This window comes from Condylura cristata, unplaced genomic scaffold (genome assembly GCF_000260355.1).
Source record: "Condylura cristata isolate star-nosed mole 26May11 unplaced genomic scaffold, ConCri1.0 scaffold00014, whole genome shotgun sequence".
NCBI classification, from domain to species: domain Eukaryota; kingdom Metazoa; phylum Chordata; class Mammalia; order Eulipotyphla; family Talpidae; genus Condylura; species Condylura cristata.
In genome coordinates, this window is record NW_004567115.1 from 6579476 (window position 1) to 6592399 (window position 12924).

General features: G+C 33.7%; 1 protein-coding gene across 1 annotated transcript in view; it reads left to right on the forward strand.

Annotated features, from left to right (window-relative positions):
* Positions 1 to 12535, forward strand: part of ATR (ATR serine/threonine kinase) — a 103083-nt gene extending 90548 nt beyond the window's left edge. Inside the window, exons 40-46 of the mRNA XM_004682438.2 lie at positions 564 to 707; positions 2491 to 2641; positions 5170 to 5326; positions 5439 to 5592; positions 6505 to 6656; positions 11225 to 11330; positions 12179 to 12535. Of these exons, the coding sequence (XP_004682495.1) occupies positions 564 to 707; positions 2491 to 2641; positions 5170 to 5326; positions 5439 to 5592; positions 6505 to 6656; positions 11225 to 11330; positions 12179 to 12352 (1038 nt within the window). The 3' untranslated portion in view covers positions 12353 to 12535. The remainder of the gene's footprint in view (positions 1 to 563; positions 708 to 2490; positions 2642 to 5169; positions 5327 to 5438; positions 5593 to 6504; positions 6657 to 11224; positions 11331 to 12178) is intronic.
* Positions 12536 to 12924: the final 389 nt, after the last annotated feature.

The following is a 12924-nucleotide window of genomic DNA, read 5'->3' on the forward strand; positions in this document are numbered from 1 at the left end:
GCCCGGGACGGCCCTGCTGGCTCGCGATGGCCGCCGTCCACGGCAGCTGTCCCAGTCTTCTCCACACGCCCCAACCCGCACACGCACCCTCACCCCGAATCATCCAACTCTTTTGAAAAGTAACCTCACCTTTCCTTTACTAAAAGTGGAGGCCCCTCCCCTCACCCCTGCACCCCTTCACCCAGTGGAGAGAAACGTTCCCGGGCTGTCCTGTCGGCAGACAGCGATGCCCTGCGTGAGCTCACAGGCGGGGGACGCCGGCCTGGACCCCACTGCATCTCCACGTCCCACCCCCGGGCGGTCAGCGCCTCCTCTCTCTCGCCCGTGGCCCCCTCTGTCACCCGGCCTCACGCCGGGCCCGGCCCCTGCCTCCTCCCTGCCGGGGTCTGCCGCCTGCACCCCAGTTCTGTATGCACAAATAAATAAATCTTTAAAAATAATAATAATAATAAATTTAATAAATAAAATAGATTACTCTCTTTATTGTGTTTGTTAACATAATAAATATATAAACTGAAACAAAGAGTATTGGCCTTAACTTGTATATAACTCATCATTTTTAGGTGGAAATTCTTGCTTCTCTTCAGAAACCAAAGAAAATCTCTTTAAAAGGATCTGATGGAAAGTTCTATATCATGATGTGTAAACCAAAAGATGACCTGAGAAAGGATTGTAGGCTAATGGAATTTAATTCCTTGATCAATAAGGTTTGCAGATAGTTTACTTTTATTTTAGAATTACTATAATTAACATCAATGTAATTTGGGCTTTTCAACATACAAGTAGATCTTTCTTTAAAAAGAGAATAAAATATGCTATTTTTATTTTTACTTAATTTTTTCATTGGTATAAAATATACATAGCAGTTCATTGGCATTAAGTACATTCATGTTATTGTGCAATATCACCATCATCATCTTTAGACCTTTTCTTGTCTGATCAGACTGAAACTCCATTAAAAATAACTGTTCCTATTCCCATTCCTAACTTTCTACTTTCTTTGAATTTAATTACTTGCAATAACTTGTATAAGTACATATATTTGGCCTTTTTTACTTTCTGTTTTCACTTAGAATTATTTCTTTAAGGTTTATCTATTTCATAGCATGTTTCAGAATTTCTTTTCTTCATAAGGCTGAATAATACACCACTGTATGTGAATGCAGCATTTTCTTTATACATGTATTCATCAGTGGACACTGGGTGGCTTCTGTCTTTTGGCTTTTATGAATAATGCTGCTATGAACATAGGTATATAAAGATCTGTTTGAGTGCCTGCTTTCAGTATTTTGGTTATGTCTCTAGAAGGAGAATTACTGGTTTCACTTACAGTTTTAGAAATGAGATTATTATATCGCAAAAATTGTGTAAGGTTATATTTATAAGGAAGGTATTTTCTATTTAATATATAAGTGGTTTGTAATGTACCTTTTCTATCAGGTTTATTTGTGTTTCATGTTTCAGTTCTAAAAACAAATCTTTTTATCAATATACTATTTAAAGATGGTTATTATAGTGCTTGATTTCTATTTCAAATAATAAAGGAGTCTTATTAAAGAATATTATGAATATATTGTTTTAGGCATTTTGAATCATTCCATACCCATGTACGTACATAGCATCTGTTTTTTCCACTGGTAATAATTAAACCATTCCATGGAAAGATAAAACTTTATTATTTGTCTGTAAAGCTTTTGTCCTCTTTACAGTTCCCCTATTACTTTTCACTAATTCCTCTTTTAAGTAAGAAAAGTTAGACCTTAACATAGAAAAGGTATAGTAGCTGATTAATCACATCAGATGATTAAACACAATTTTATAGTTCTGTTTAGCTCAATCAAAATTATTTAAATTTAAACTAATACTTAGTTTAACAAAAATATTTTAAATAGCTTAACCAAAAGTATTTAATTTTAAAATTAAAGCCACATCAAAAACACATTTCAAAGGCAATACAAATTGAAGGATTATTTTTTTATTTAAAATTGTATTTGGAGGCTCTCCCTGGTGACACAAGGGGTTAAAAGTCAGCACTGTGAAGCTATAGGCAGCTGCTACAGTTTGATCCCTGGCCAGGGAACTACCCACATGGCACAACAGATCTCTCCTATCTTGTCTGCTGTTCCCCTCTGCAGTATATTTCACTCAGTCCACCTGTTCTACTCCCCACTCTATCTCTGGCGAATCCTCTCATGCCCTCCACCTCTGGTCTACACCCCAGTTATTGTGTATATAAATAAAATAAAACATTAAAAACAATAAAATTATATTTGATAAATTGGTAACAATTCACTATAAAGTAGGCACTACTATGTTCATATATTGAACACTGAGTTTTTATCTAGTTGGCCAAGCTTTAGTTTATAAATTTATCTTAATTGGTCTGGTTAGTAAGTTATTCAGTGATACTCTTTTGCCATAAAATGAAGAGTATTTAAATATATTGACACAGCATTTGGAAATTTTCAGTTTGTTTCTGTTTTTTAACAGTGCTTAAGAAAAGATGCAGAATCCCGTAGGAGAGAACTTCATATCCGAACATATGCAGTCATTCCACTGAATGATGAATGTGGAATTATTGAGTGGGTTAACAACACTGCTGGCTTGAGACCTATTCTGACCAAACTATATAAGGAGAAAGGTACTTAAAATTAATTCTTATGACACAGACGTACAAGATGGGTATAATAACTACTAATATACATATCAATATATCATTATAATATATCATTGTACTTTTTTAGTGAGATTTCTAAGTTAAATGAATTTTATATACAGTAGCACTTAACTATCTTCTTTTCTTCCTTGTATTTTAATACTTTAGTATCTTCACAAAAGGATTTGAGATAGCTTGCATAAAAGTATATGCAAACTTTTTTCACAGTGTTCTTGATTAGCAGCAATGAAACTACTTTATGTGTATACTAGACTATAGCAAAGAAATATACCCTTGGTAATCAACACTAGCTTGTTTAACTGTCAGAGAAAGAAAAGGAAAGGGAAGACTTGAATGAAACCAAATGTTAGATTGGAGTTAGTCTCTCTCACTGGATAAATCTGGAATAATTTGTGTAACAAAATAATGATAGTGTTAAATTATAACCCATGGAATAAAATAAGTAGACACCAATCCACACTGATATAAACAGACACTTGATTAAATAGAGAAGTAGAAACAGTTTTCCCTTATAATTTAATTGTAATGACTAAATGTAGAAATGATGATAATAGAAAAATCAGTTAACAAATGTCATGATAAAAAATTGTTGGAGGCAATGATTATTAATAGATGCTGTCATCGATAGGAAGTATGATGAGAAACAGGTTATTGACAGAGCCTCAAAATTACCTTCCCTATTCATTAATTACAAAGGAAAAAATATTAACTTTACAGTGGAGAAAAAAATAGAACTAGTCAGGGCTATCAAAATTGAAGGTAGTAAAAGACAAAGACAGAAATATCACAGATGGGAGAAAATTTCCCTATTAAGTAGATGTGACAACTATATAAAATATTGGATCCTGGCCCAAAAAAGTATAATAGAAGGACAACTGGTGAAATTTCAGTAGGATCTGAAGATTGGTTATAATATTAATTTCCTAATTAGGCTAAGTTTTGTTCTATTGTTATAAAAGATATAAACATTTTAAAAAGCTAGCCAAAGAATTTTTGGGAACTTACAATGTAAAATAATTTCAAAATAAAGAATTTTTAAATACATATGATATAATCTTTTAAAATAAATATATTAGGTTTTCAGAATGAAGTAGAAAATAAGTATATACATTGTTATGGCTGCTATAGCTATGTACCACAAACCACAGAAATTTATTCTCACAATTTTGGAGGCTTGGAATGCAAAATCACAGTGTCAGTTGGGCCGTGATATCTTTGAAAGCTCTAAGAAAAAATCTGTTTCCATGCCTTTCTTTCTCCTAGCCGCCTATATTACCAGCAGTCTTTGATATCACTCTTTCTCCTTCCTCATGTAGTATTTTCCACAAGTCTATATGTTTCTAGTTTTTTCTATAAGGACACCAACCATATTTTATTAAGGGCCTACCCTGCTTAACCTGTTTTATGGACAAAGATCCTACTTTCAAATATGGTCACATTACAGGTACAGAGGCATTAGGACTTCAACATTGTTTTTGAGAAATACAATTCAACTCTCATAACAATACTGATAGATTACTAAGTTATAAGTATTTATGCTAAAATATATATATTATTTTATTAATTATTATTAACAAATCTAATTATCTATTTTAGGAGTAATGCCAAAGAGGTTAAATAATTTATCTAAATTTCTGTTGCTAATAGCTACAAAGGTAAAATTTAAACATTTAAATCTGATTTTGAGGAATTTGTTGTTGATTATTTTATTTAGAAACATGAATATTCTTAGAAGTTTCAGGTTGTACTGTTGGATTAAAAAGAAATGTTTACCATCTTGTTGATCTGTACAATATTTGAGGCTAAAAACCTCATCATTGAAGCTTTTCACTAAACCTTTGGATATAAAAAATACTAAACCAAAATGAGTTTAAAAGGCATTTTATAATCTAGAGTCATATCAGCCATCTAATAAGCTCACAAATATATCTGAAGGAAAAGTTCTTCTGTTTCCCCAGATGATTTGCATTTGTGTATAAATAAGATACACTCTGAATTTTATAGGCTAACCTTCATACAGAATAAATTATCTGAGAGTACCATTGTCATTGTCTTAGCAGTGATTCATTATGGACCTATACTACTTACTAATTAAAGGAGTGATCACGATAATTTTAGTTAGGAATACAGTATTTTTTTAAAAATTTATTTATTTATACATACAAGAACTGGGTACAGGCCAGAGTTATGTGTGTGTGTGGGGGGGGTGAGGGTGGTGAGATGATTCACCAGAGACCGAGTGGGGAGCAGAACAGGCATATTGACGAAGTGCACCGTTGAGGGGAGCAGAGTGTAAGACAGGAGAGGCCTGCTGAGCCATGTGTATCACCTCCGGGGCTGGGGATCCAACTGGCACTAAAGCGGCTGCTGCTAACTTGCAGTGCTACATTCTTAATCAACTGCGCCACCAGGACAGCTCTATACAGTTTTATCAAGAATAAAACTGAACTTTTCTTACCTGGCTTAAGTGATTAAGTCACTCTACCTTGCAGGAGTTTATATGACAGGAAAGGAACTTCGCCAGTGTATGCTACCAAAGTCTGCAGCTTTGTCTGAAAAACTAAAAGTATTCCGAGAATTTCTCCTGCCTAGGCATCCTCCAGTTTTCCATGAGTGGTTTCTAAGAACATTTCCTGACCCTACATCATGGTAAGTTACCAGTAATATAATACATAGCTATGGCTAGATCTAAAATATTATTTTAGCTTTGTGTTGCTTTATATGGCACAAGAATATTTGATAGACATTGTGCTTCTTTTAGGTACAGTAGCAGATCAGCATACTGCCGTTCTACAGCAGTTATGTCAATGGTTGGGTATATCCTGGGGCTTGGAGACCGTCATGGTGAAAACATTCTCTTTGATTCTTTGACTGGTGAATGTGTACATGTGGATTTCAACTGTCTCTTCAATAAGGTAAGGGATTGGCTTAGTCTGTTTTAATTATATGTTTTCCCCAATTTCCTTTTCTCTACAACTGTTCTGTCTAAATAGTCACATTGAGTCATCACACTGAGAGTCTGTTGATTAATTTTGATCAATATCTCTTATATTCTAGAATGGGGATCTCAGAAGAATGATATTGTAGAATTAATACTGAATTTGAAGGCTGAATATCAGACTTATTTACTTCTTAGTAAATGAACATGGGCATATGTTAGTTCATTTTACTGAATTTCTGTTTTAAAGAGTCTAGTTTAAAGAGAGTTTCCAAAGCTGGTACTGTATCAGAATCATCTAAAAGTTTTAAAAAATACAAATACCTAGACAATATCCTAAAGAGATTGAGATTCTGTTGGTCCAGAAAGGAGCCTATGAACAAATTAAAGTAGTTAGATTCTAAGGTCCCCTCTAAATTTCCAGTGTTATCCTGGAAGTCAGAACAGTAGTTAACTGGCGGGTTTTTTGTTCCCTTTCTTCAAGCTATCTTCTAGTGCTTTTATATAAAAAAAAAAACAAGAGAGGTCACAAACCCACTTGTAAGCATATGAGATAAACCAATGGTATATGATATAAGAGAAGAATGTAAGAAAACTGATTTAGAACTATGAAAAAACCTTAGGAAAGAGGTTAAGAATAACAGAAAATAAATGAACTGACTTCATTTATTACATTATGTTTTCTGTCTAAGGGATGTGAGCATACAACAATTGGCTGTTTCTCTTTGCTTTCTGAATTGAAGTAAAAAGTCTTTTAAAATGCAGAAAATATAAATATTTTGATGGTACCTTTGCTAAAAGAGTTTTTAGTCATAAAGCTCCAAATTTTTTACATAAAGACTTAAAAATTCTAACATTGTTACTTTTTAATAAAATGCATTTTTTAAAGGGAGAAACCTTTGAAGTTCCAGAAATTGTTCCATTTCGGCTGACTCATAATATGGTTAATGGAATGGGTCCTATGGGAACGGAAGGTCTTTTTCGAAGGGCTTGTGAAGTTACAATGAGGTTGATGCGAGATCAGAGAGAGCCTTTAATGAGGTAATCATCTGTATTTTGTACGTAGTTTAACCTTGAGAGCAGTTTTTGGTTTCTAAGTATGTTTTCTTTATATAGAAGCCATTTTGTATTGATTGAAGTAGATTTTTAAATAATAGCCTTACTAAGCTGTACTTTACAATTCACCACAGCATTATTAATAATAGCCAAGAAATAAAAACAACCAAAGTACTCAAAGATGGATGAATGGATGAAGAAAATGCGCTATATAATTCAATGAAAGATTATTCAGCTGTATACAAAAGGAAATCTTGCCAGTTAAGATAATATATATGGAAGTATCTTGAGGACATTATGCTAAGTAAAATAAGTCTGACAGAGAAAAGACAAACACTGTACAAATCTCTTACATGTGGAATCTAAGAAAAGCAGCATTAACTAGAGTTAGTGATACTGTATTCTGTATTTGAAAGTAACAAAGAACAGATTTTTTTTTAAATGCTCATCACAAGAAAAAGTTGCAAATGTATGATAATGTTAATTAACTGAGATTTATGGTGACAATCATTCTGTAATTCATACAAATATTGAATCATGTTGCTTCAATACCTGATGTAATTTACATGTAAATGTTATTTGTTCCATTTAAGTGCCTTGGCACTTTTTTTGAAAATCAGTTGGCTATATAGTTAGTGTTTGTTTCTAGATTCTCAGTTTTATTCCATTGTTCTCTGTGTCTAATCTTATGCCAGCCACACACTGTCTTGATTACTCTGGTTTGTCTTAAGTTTGGAAATCAGGAGGTGTGAGTTTTCTTTTCTTCTTTTTGAAAAGTGTTTGGCTACTAGGTTCTTTACATTTCCATAAGATTTCTAAGATCATCTTGTCAACTTCTGCAAAAAGTTAGCCTTTTGATAAGAATAGCATTGAATTTATAAATCAATTTAGAGTCTGTTGCCTTCTTAATATTATCTTCTAATCCATAAATATGGGATGTATTCTTTCAACAATTTTTATTGTTTATAGGCTTTGTATTTAACTTTTTAAAACTGTGTGCCTTACTCCCCCAAAAAATGTGTGTTCCTAACTGTTTTACTCCTGTTAATGCTATTTAGGTGATTTTTTCCCCTTAGTTCATTTTTGGATTATACATGCTTGAGTATAGAAATAAAATACATGTATAGATTGATCTTGTTAATGGAAATAAAAATATCAGTGATAGTTAGAAGAGCTTATTAGATAATTAGAGAGGAGTCCAACTCAGGAAACAGTCAAATTCTACTCTGTGAGAACTGCTCTGACAGTTACCAGTTTGAATTTAGTTTATCTATCTTTTACAGAATGGTATATTTTTAGTTGCAGGAAAAGAACAGTGAGTTACTGATCATAAAAATGTAGTTATTCTTGACAGTACTTCTGGGTATCATTGCTGGATTTAATCATTATTTAATTCAACCAAAATGTTTGTCACAAGGTTTGTTTTATTTTGTTTTAATTTGTTTTTTTTTTTAATTTATTTATTTATGCATGCAAAACTGGAGCACAGGCCAGAGGTGCAGAGGCAGTGAGAGGATTCACCAGAGACAGAGTGGGGAACTGAACAGGCAGATTGACAAACTACACTGTGGAAGGAAGCAGCGAATGGGTCAGGAGAGGTCTGCTACATCATGTGGGTCACCTCCCTGGACGAGATTGTACTCATGCTGAAGCAGATATAGCTAGCTTTATAGTGCTGCACCTTAACTCGTTGCACCACCAGGGAAGGCCCTATCACAAGGTTATTAAGAAGACATCTTTCAGGCCCTCCCTGGTGGCGCAGCGGGTTAAAGCACAGCACTAAGAAGCTAAAGCCACTTCGCATGAGTTCGATTCCCGCCTGCCCCGGAGGTGACCACATGGTTTGGCAGACCTCTCCTGACTCGCCTGCTGCTCCTCTCAGCAGTGTACTTCGTCGATCTGCCTGTTCTGCTCCCCACTCCGTCTCTGGTGAAGCCTCTCGCCACCCCTGAGCCTCTGGCCTGTACCCAGTTCTGTGTGCAAAAATAAATAAATCTTTAAAAAAAAAAGATATCTTTCAAATATCTTGTCAAGTTTTAGTCAGGATAAATAAAAACTATTTTTGACAGTGTTAGAAAACCTCAGGGTTGTTTTGATGACAAAGAAACAACTCAGATAATTTCCCTTATGGCTGGCTATAGTAAATCCCTTTTCTGTTCAGTCATATTTGTGATCAAGCCCTAGTTTGGGGGAGTGAAAGTCAGTGTGACATCAAAAGAAAGTGGACAAGTAAAAGGGATAGCTTGAGATCTTTTGTTTTCTAATGGTTTTGAATTTAGCAAAGTTTGGAAGTTCAAAAGAGTTCCTTAGTGGACTTTGAAACCCTAAAGTCAGTTTTGGTCTTATATGTTAAAGAGCAGAATGTTGTATACAGGCTATACTCTTATTAGACATGATTTTAAGTTCTTTCCTATTAATTTTTTAGCTTTACACTAATTATTTGGAGTAGCTAATAAAGGTTTAAAAAATCTGTGGTGTAGACCTTAATGGTAAAATCTAAATTTTTTTAGTAAAATATTTTGGATTCTGGGATGAACCTGGAAATTCCTTGGTTACATCCCTAAATTATGATTTTTGCCCATGGAGCAAATTGAGCAAAGACTATGGCTGTGCCTTCTTCCCTGGTATGACCCTTTCTTGAAAGAGGGCCACAAAAAAATCTTGATTCAGACTAGCCTGCAGGTGAGCACTCCAGAAGCCAGTCAGCCAGTCACACCCCCATCCCAATATACACCACTGCTCGAATTCTGGAAAAGGGCCTACATCAGCCTCTGGGTGAGCTGCCTACCAACTGTAAAAGCACCCAAAGGAGCAACCAAGGATATCCTACCACCACCCAGATCCCAAAAGGTCCCAGCTGCTGAGACCTCAAACCAGTAAATACCTAGAATAGTAAGGGACAAATCCAAACACAACAGAACCCCTTATTGCAACAGATCAAACCCAAATCAAACAATAGTGAGAAAGACAAATACATGCCTTAGGGGAACAACATACCACAAGGAAGAAAATGACACTCCAGAACCAAACCACAAAGACATGAAAGAACTTTTTGTTGATAAGACATAGAATTCAAAATTTACATGGTTAAAAAATTAAAGTTGAAACAATACAAAGAAAACTCAGAAAAGCAAATGAATGCTATGGGAAACACAACCAGAAAGTCAAAATTGAAACCTTAAACAAGAAAAACAGTGGAGTTGCAGTATGTAGAAAGATCAAAGAACTGAAAAATTCTGCAGAAAGCCCAAAAAAATAGAATAACCAAGAGAAGAGCAAATCAGTAACTTCAAACATGAAAAAGAGGATAGAAATAAAATAGAAGATACAAAGAAGGGGAAATGATACAATACTTTGAGAATTATCTGAAAAAAAAAGGGGGGGGGAATATTCAAATAATAGGCATCCCAGGCAAAGGAAAAAGGGAACTGAAAAATTGTTTAAAGAAATAATGGAAGAAAAGTTACCAAACTTGAGGACGGCAATGAAGATAGAAATACATTAAGTTAAAAGAACATAAAACTACCTAAATAGGAAATTTACAGCAAGACATCTAGTAGTAAAACTGCCAAGAGTCCAAGACAAAGAACATATAATGAAGCTGGCAGGGAGGAAAAAGCAGGTAACTATAAAGGAACCCCTATTAAGCTAACATCATACTTCTCTGAAGAAACACTAGGCAAGGGAATGGAGCAACATAGTCAATATACTCCAAGAGAAAACTTGGGACCATGAACAAAGTTCTTTTTCCAGTACAATAAAGAAATAAAGGTCTTCTCAGAGAAGCAAAATCTTAGGAAGTTTGCAACTACTAGCCATCTCTCCTCCCAAGAAATATTAAAAGGAGCCTCAGTATTTAAACCAAAATGAAAAATCACAAAAAAATCAACAATTAAAACAACCACATACACACAAAAAGACAATGGCAGTAGCAGACTCATCTATCAGTAATTATTATAAATGTCAATGAATTGAAGTCAGTAATAAAATTACAGAGTATGTAGTTGAATTAGGAATCATAATCCAACTTTCTGTTGTGCTGCCAGTAAAAAACAAACAAAAATAACAACTAAGTTCCAAAGATAAATGTAGACTGAAATAAAAGGAATGGAAACAATTCTAGAAGCAAATGTCACCCAAAAGAAGGAAATAACATTTATATAAGATATGTAAACTTTCATCTTAAAAAGATAACAAGGATAGACACTATGTAATGATTAACAGAATAATACAAAAAGAAGATATAACACTCATGGATATGTGCTCGCCAAACAATGGAATACCAAAATACATCAGACAGTTAACTACCACCTTAATATAAACACTGGAGAAAATACATATGTGGTTGGAAACTTCATCAGTCCACTCTAAGCAATGGATAGATCAGTTAAACAGATAATAAACTGGGACACAATAACCCTAAAGTATTAAACCACCTGTGACAATTAGTTTCTCATTCTTCACTTGTTCTTCATATAGGGTTAATTTTAGAGAAATTTTAGTTCTACAAAGATAATGCTGTCTTGTTACCATAATATTTGTTTCAATTTTAGTGTCCTGAAGACTTTTCTACATGATCCTCTTGTGGAATGGAGTAAACCTGTGAAAGGGCATTCCAAAGCATCACTTAATGAAACTGGGGAAGTTGTCAATGAAAAGGTTAGAAGAACATACGATTTTATATGCACTGTGTGTTTCTGCAAGTGAGAACTGATTGAAAATAATATTGATGACTGATCATTGAATACTCTGAAACCTAGTTCTCTAATATAACAATGCCATAAGTTTTTTTCCCAGTCATTACTAATGTTAACATTGTTATCATTCTATAAGAAACAGAGTTCAAGATACCTATTTAACCATAGACAATTAAATTCTGATGTATAGATGTATAATGGGAAAAGCTAGTACCCAAATTGCCTAAACTGCAATTACTGAACTTTAAGGTATAGAAATTCACTTCTTAGTAATACTAGTTAAAGCCTCAAAATTTGCAGATAGTTTTTTTTAATAAGTGACAGTGGATTGAGAATTATTTTTCTAATATTCTTATTTTTGCTATTTTTAATGTTCTCTTAAATGAGAGAAATTGTACAATTTCAAAGAGCTCACAGAGTGGTCATTAGCACACACTAACAATCTAAATGTTAGGTATCAAGAGTATTAGTTATTAAAATACTCATCCAGATATTTAAATTCTAAACACTTTCAAAATAGGTTTTTTAATTATTATTTTTTTTTAGAATTGATATGTAGAAGCAATTCCTTGGTATTTCATAGTCCAGGAAAATGTCAAGCAATACATACAGGATCAACATTTGAGATTCAAAATCAGTATCTCAAGTTATCATATTTGCTTAATTTCTCCTCTTTATTAAAGGGGGGGGGATAATGTTCAGTAAAATAATGTCATTTGTTAAGTAAAGGAAAGGCAATAATTCCAGGTGATCAGCATCCACATGTCATCAAATCATTAGTCCTTACAACTTTCAATTTCTTCTTTTTAGGCCAAGACCCATGTTCTTGACATTGACCAACGACTACAAGGTGTAATCAAGACCAGAAATAGAGTAACAGGACTGCCATTATCTATTGAAGGACATGTGCATTACCTTATACAAGAAGCTACTGATGAAAACTTACTATGCCAAATGTACCTTGGCTGGACCCCATATATGTGAAATGAAGTTACTTCAAGGAACATGTTAATAATTTTAAATTAATTAATTTTGTATTAATATGTGGTTGTATACATTCCCAAAGTACATCATAGGTTTATGTTCTCAGAGCAACTGGTATTATTTTACCTTGATTGTTAATAATATTTAAAATAATATATGTTGTTACTAAGAAATAAACTACACTTCTATATACTGTGCATTATAACTGGAGAAATGGAACATCACAAGTTCTTATGTTCTAAAAGTTATGTTTACAAGAAATAAGACTTATTTTTTAGGTTTTTAATTTAAAATTTTGAGGTTTTTTTTCCTTCCTATTCTGTACTGGCTAACATAAGAATTCATTTGAGTTTTTAACTGAATTATCTTGAATTGGATTAAATATTGTGGGCAAGGCAGTGGGCTAGATTTGTGCAGAGCCACCTCCTCTGCCCTTGAAGAATTTACAGCTTAATAAGAGATATAACTAGCACATCAAGTTCACTAACAAACACTTCTTTTGTATGATTGAGTATTTGATAGGGGAAGAAATAAGCCAAGAAGCATGACTATGAAAAGTAGTAACATTATGT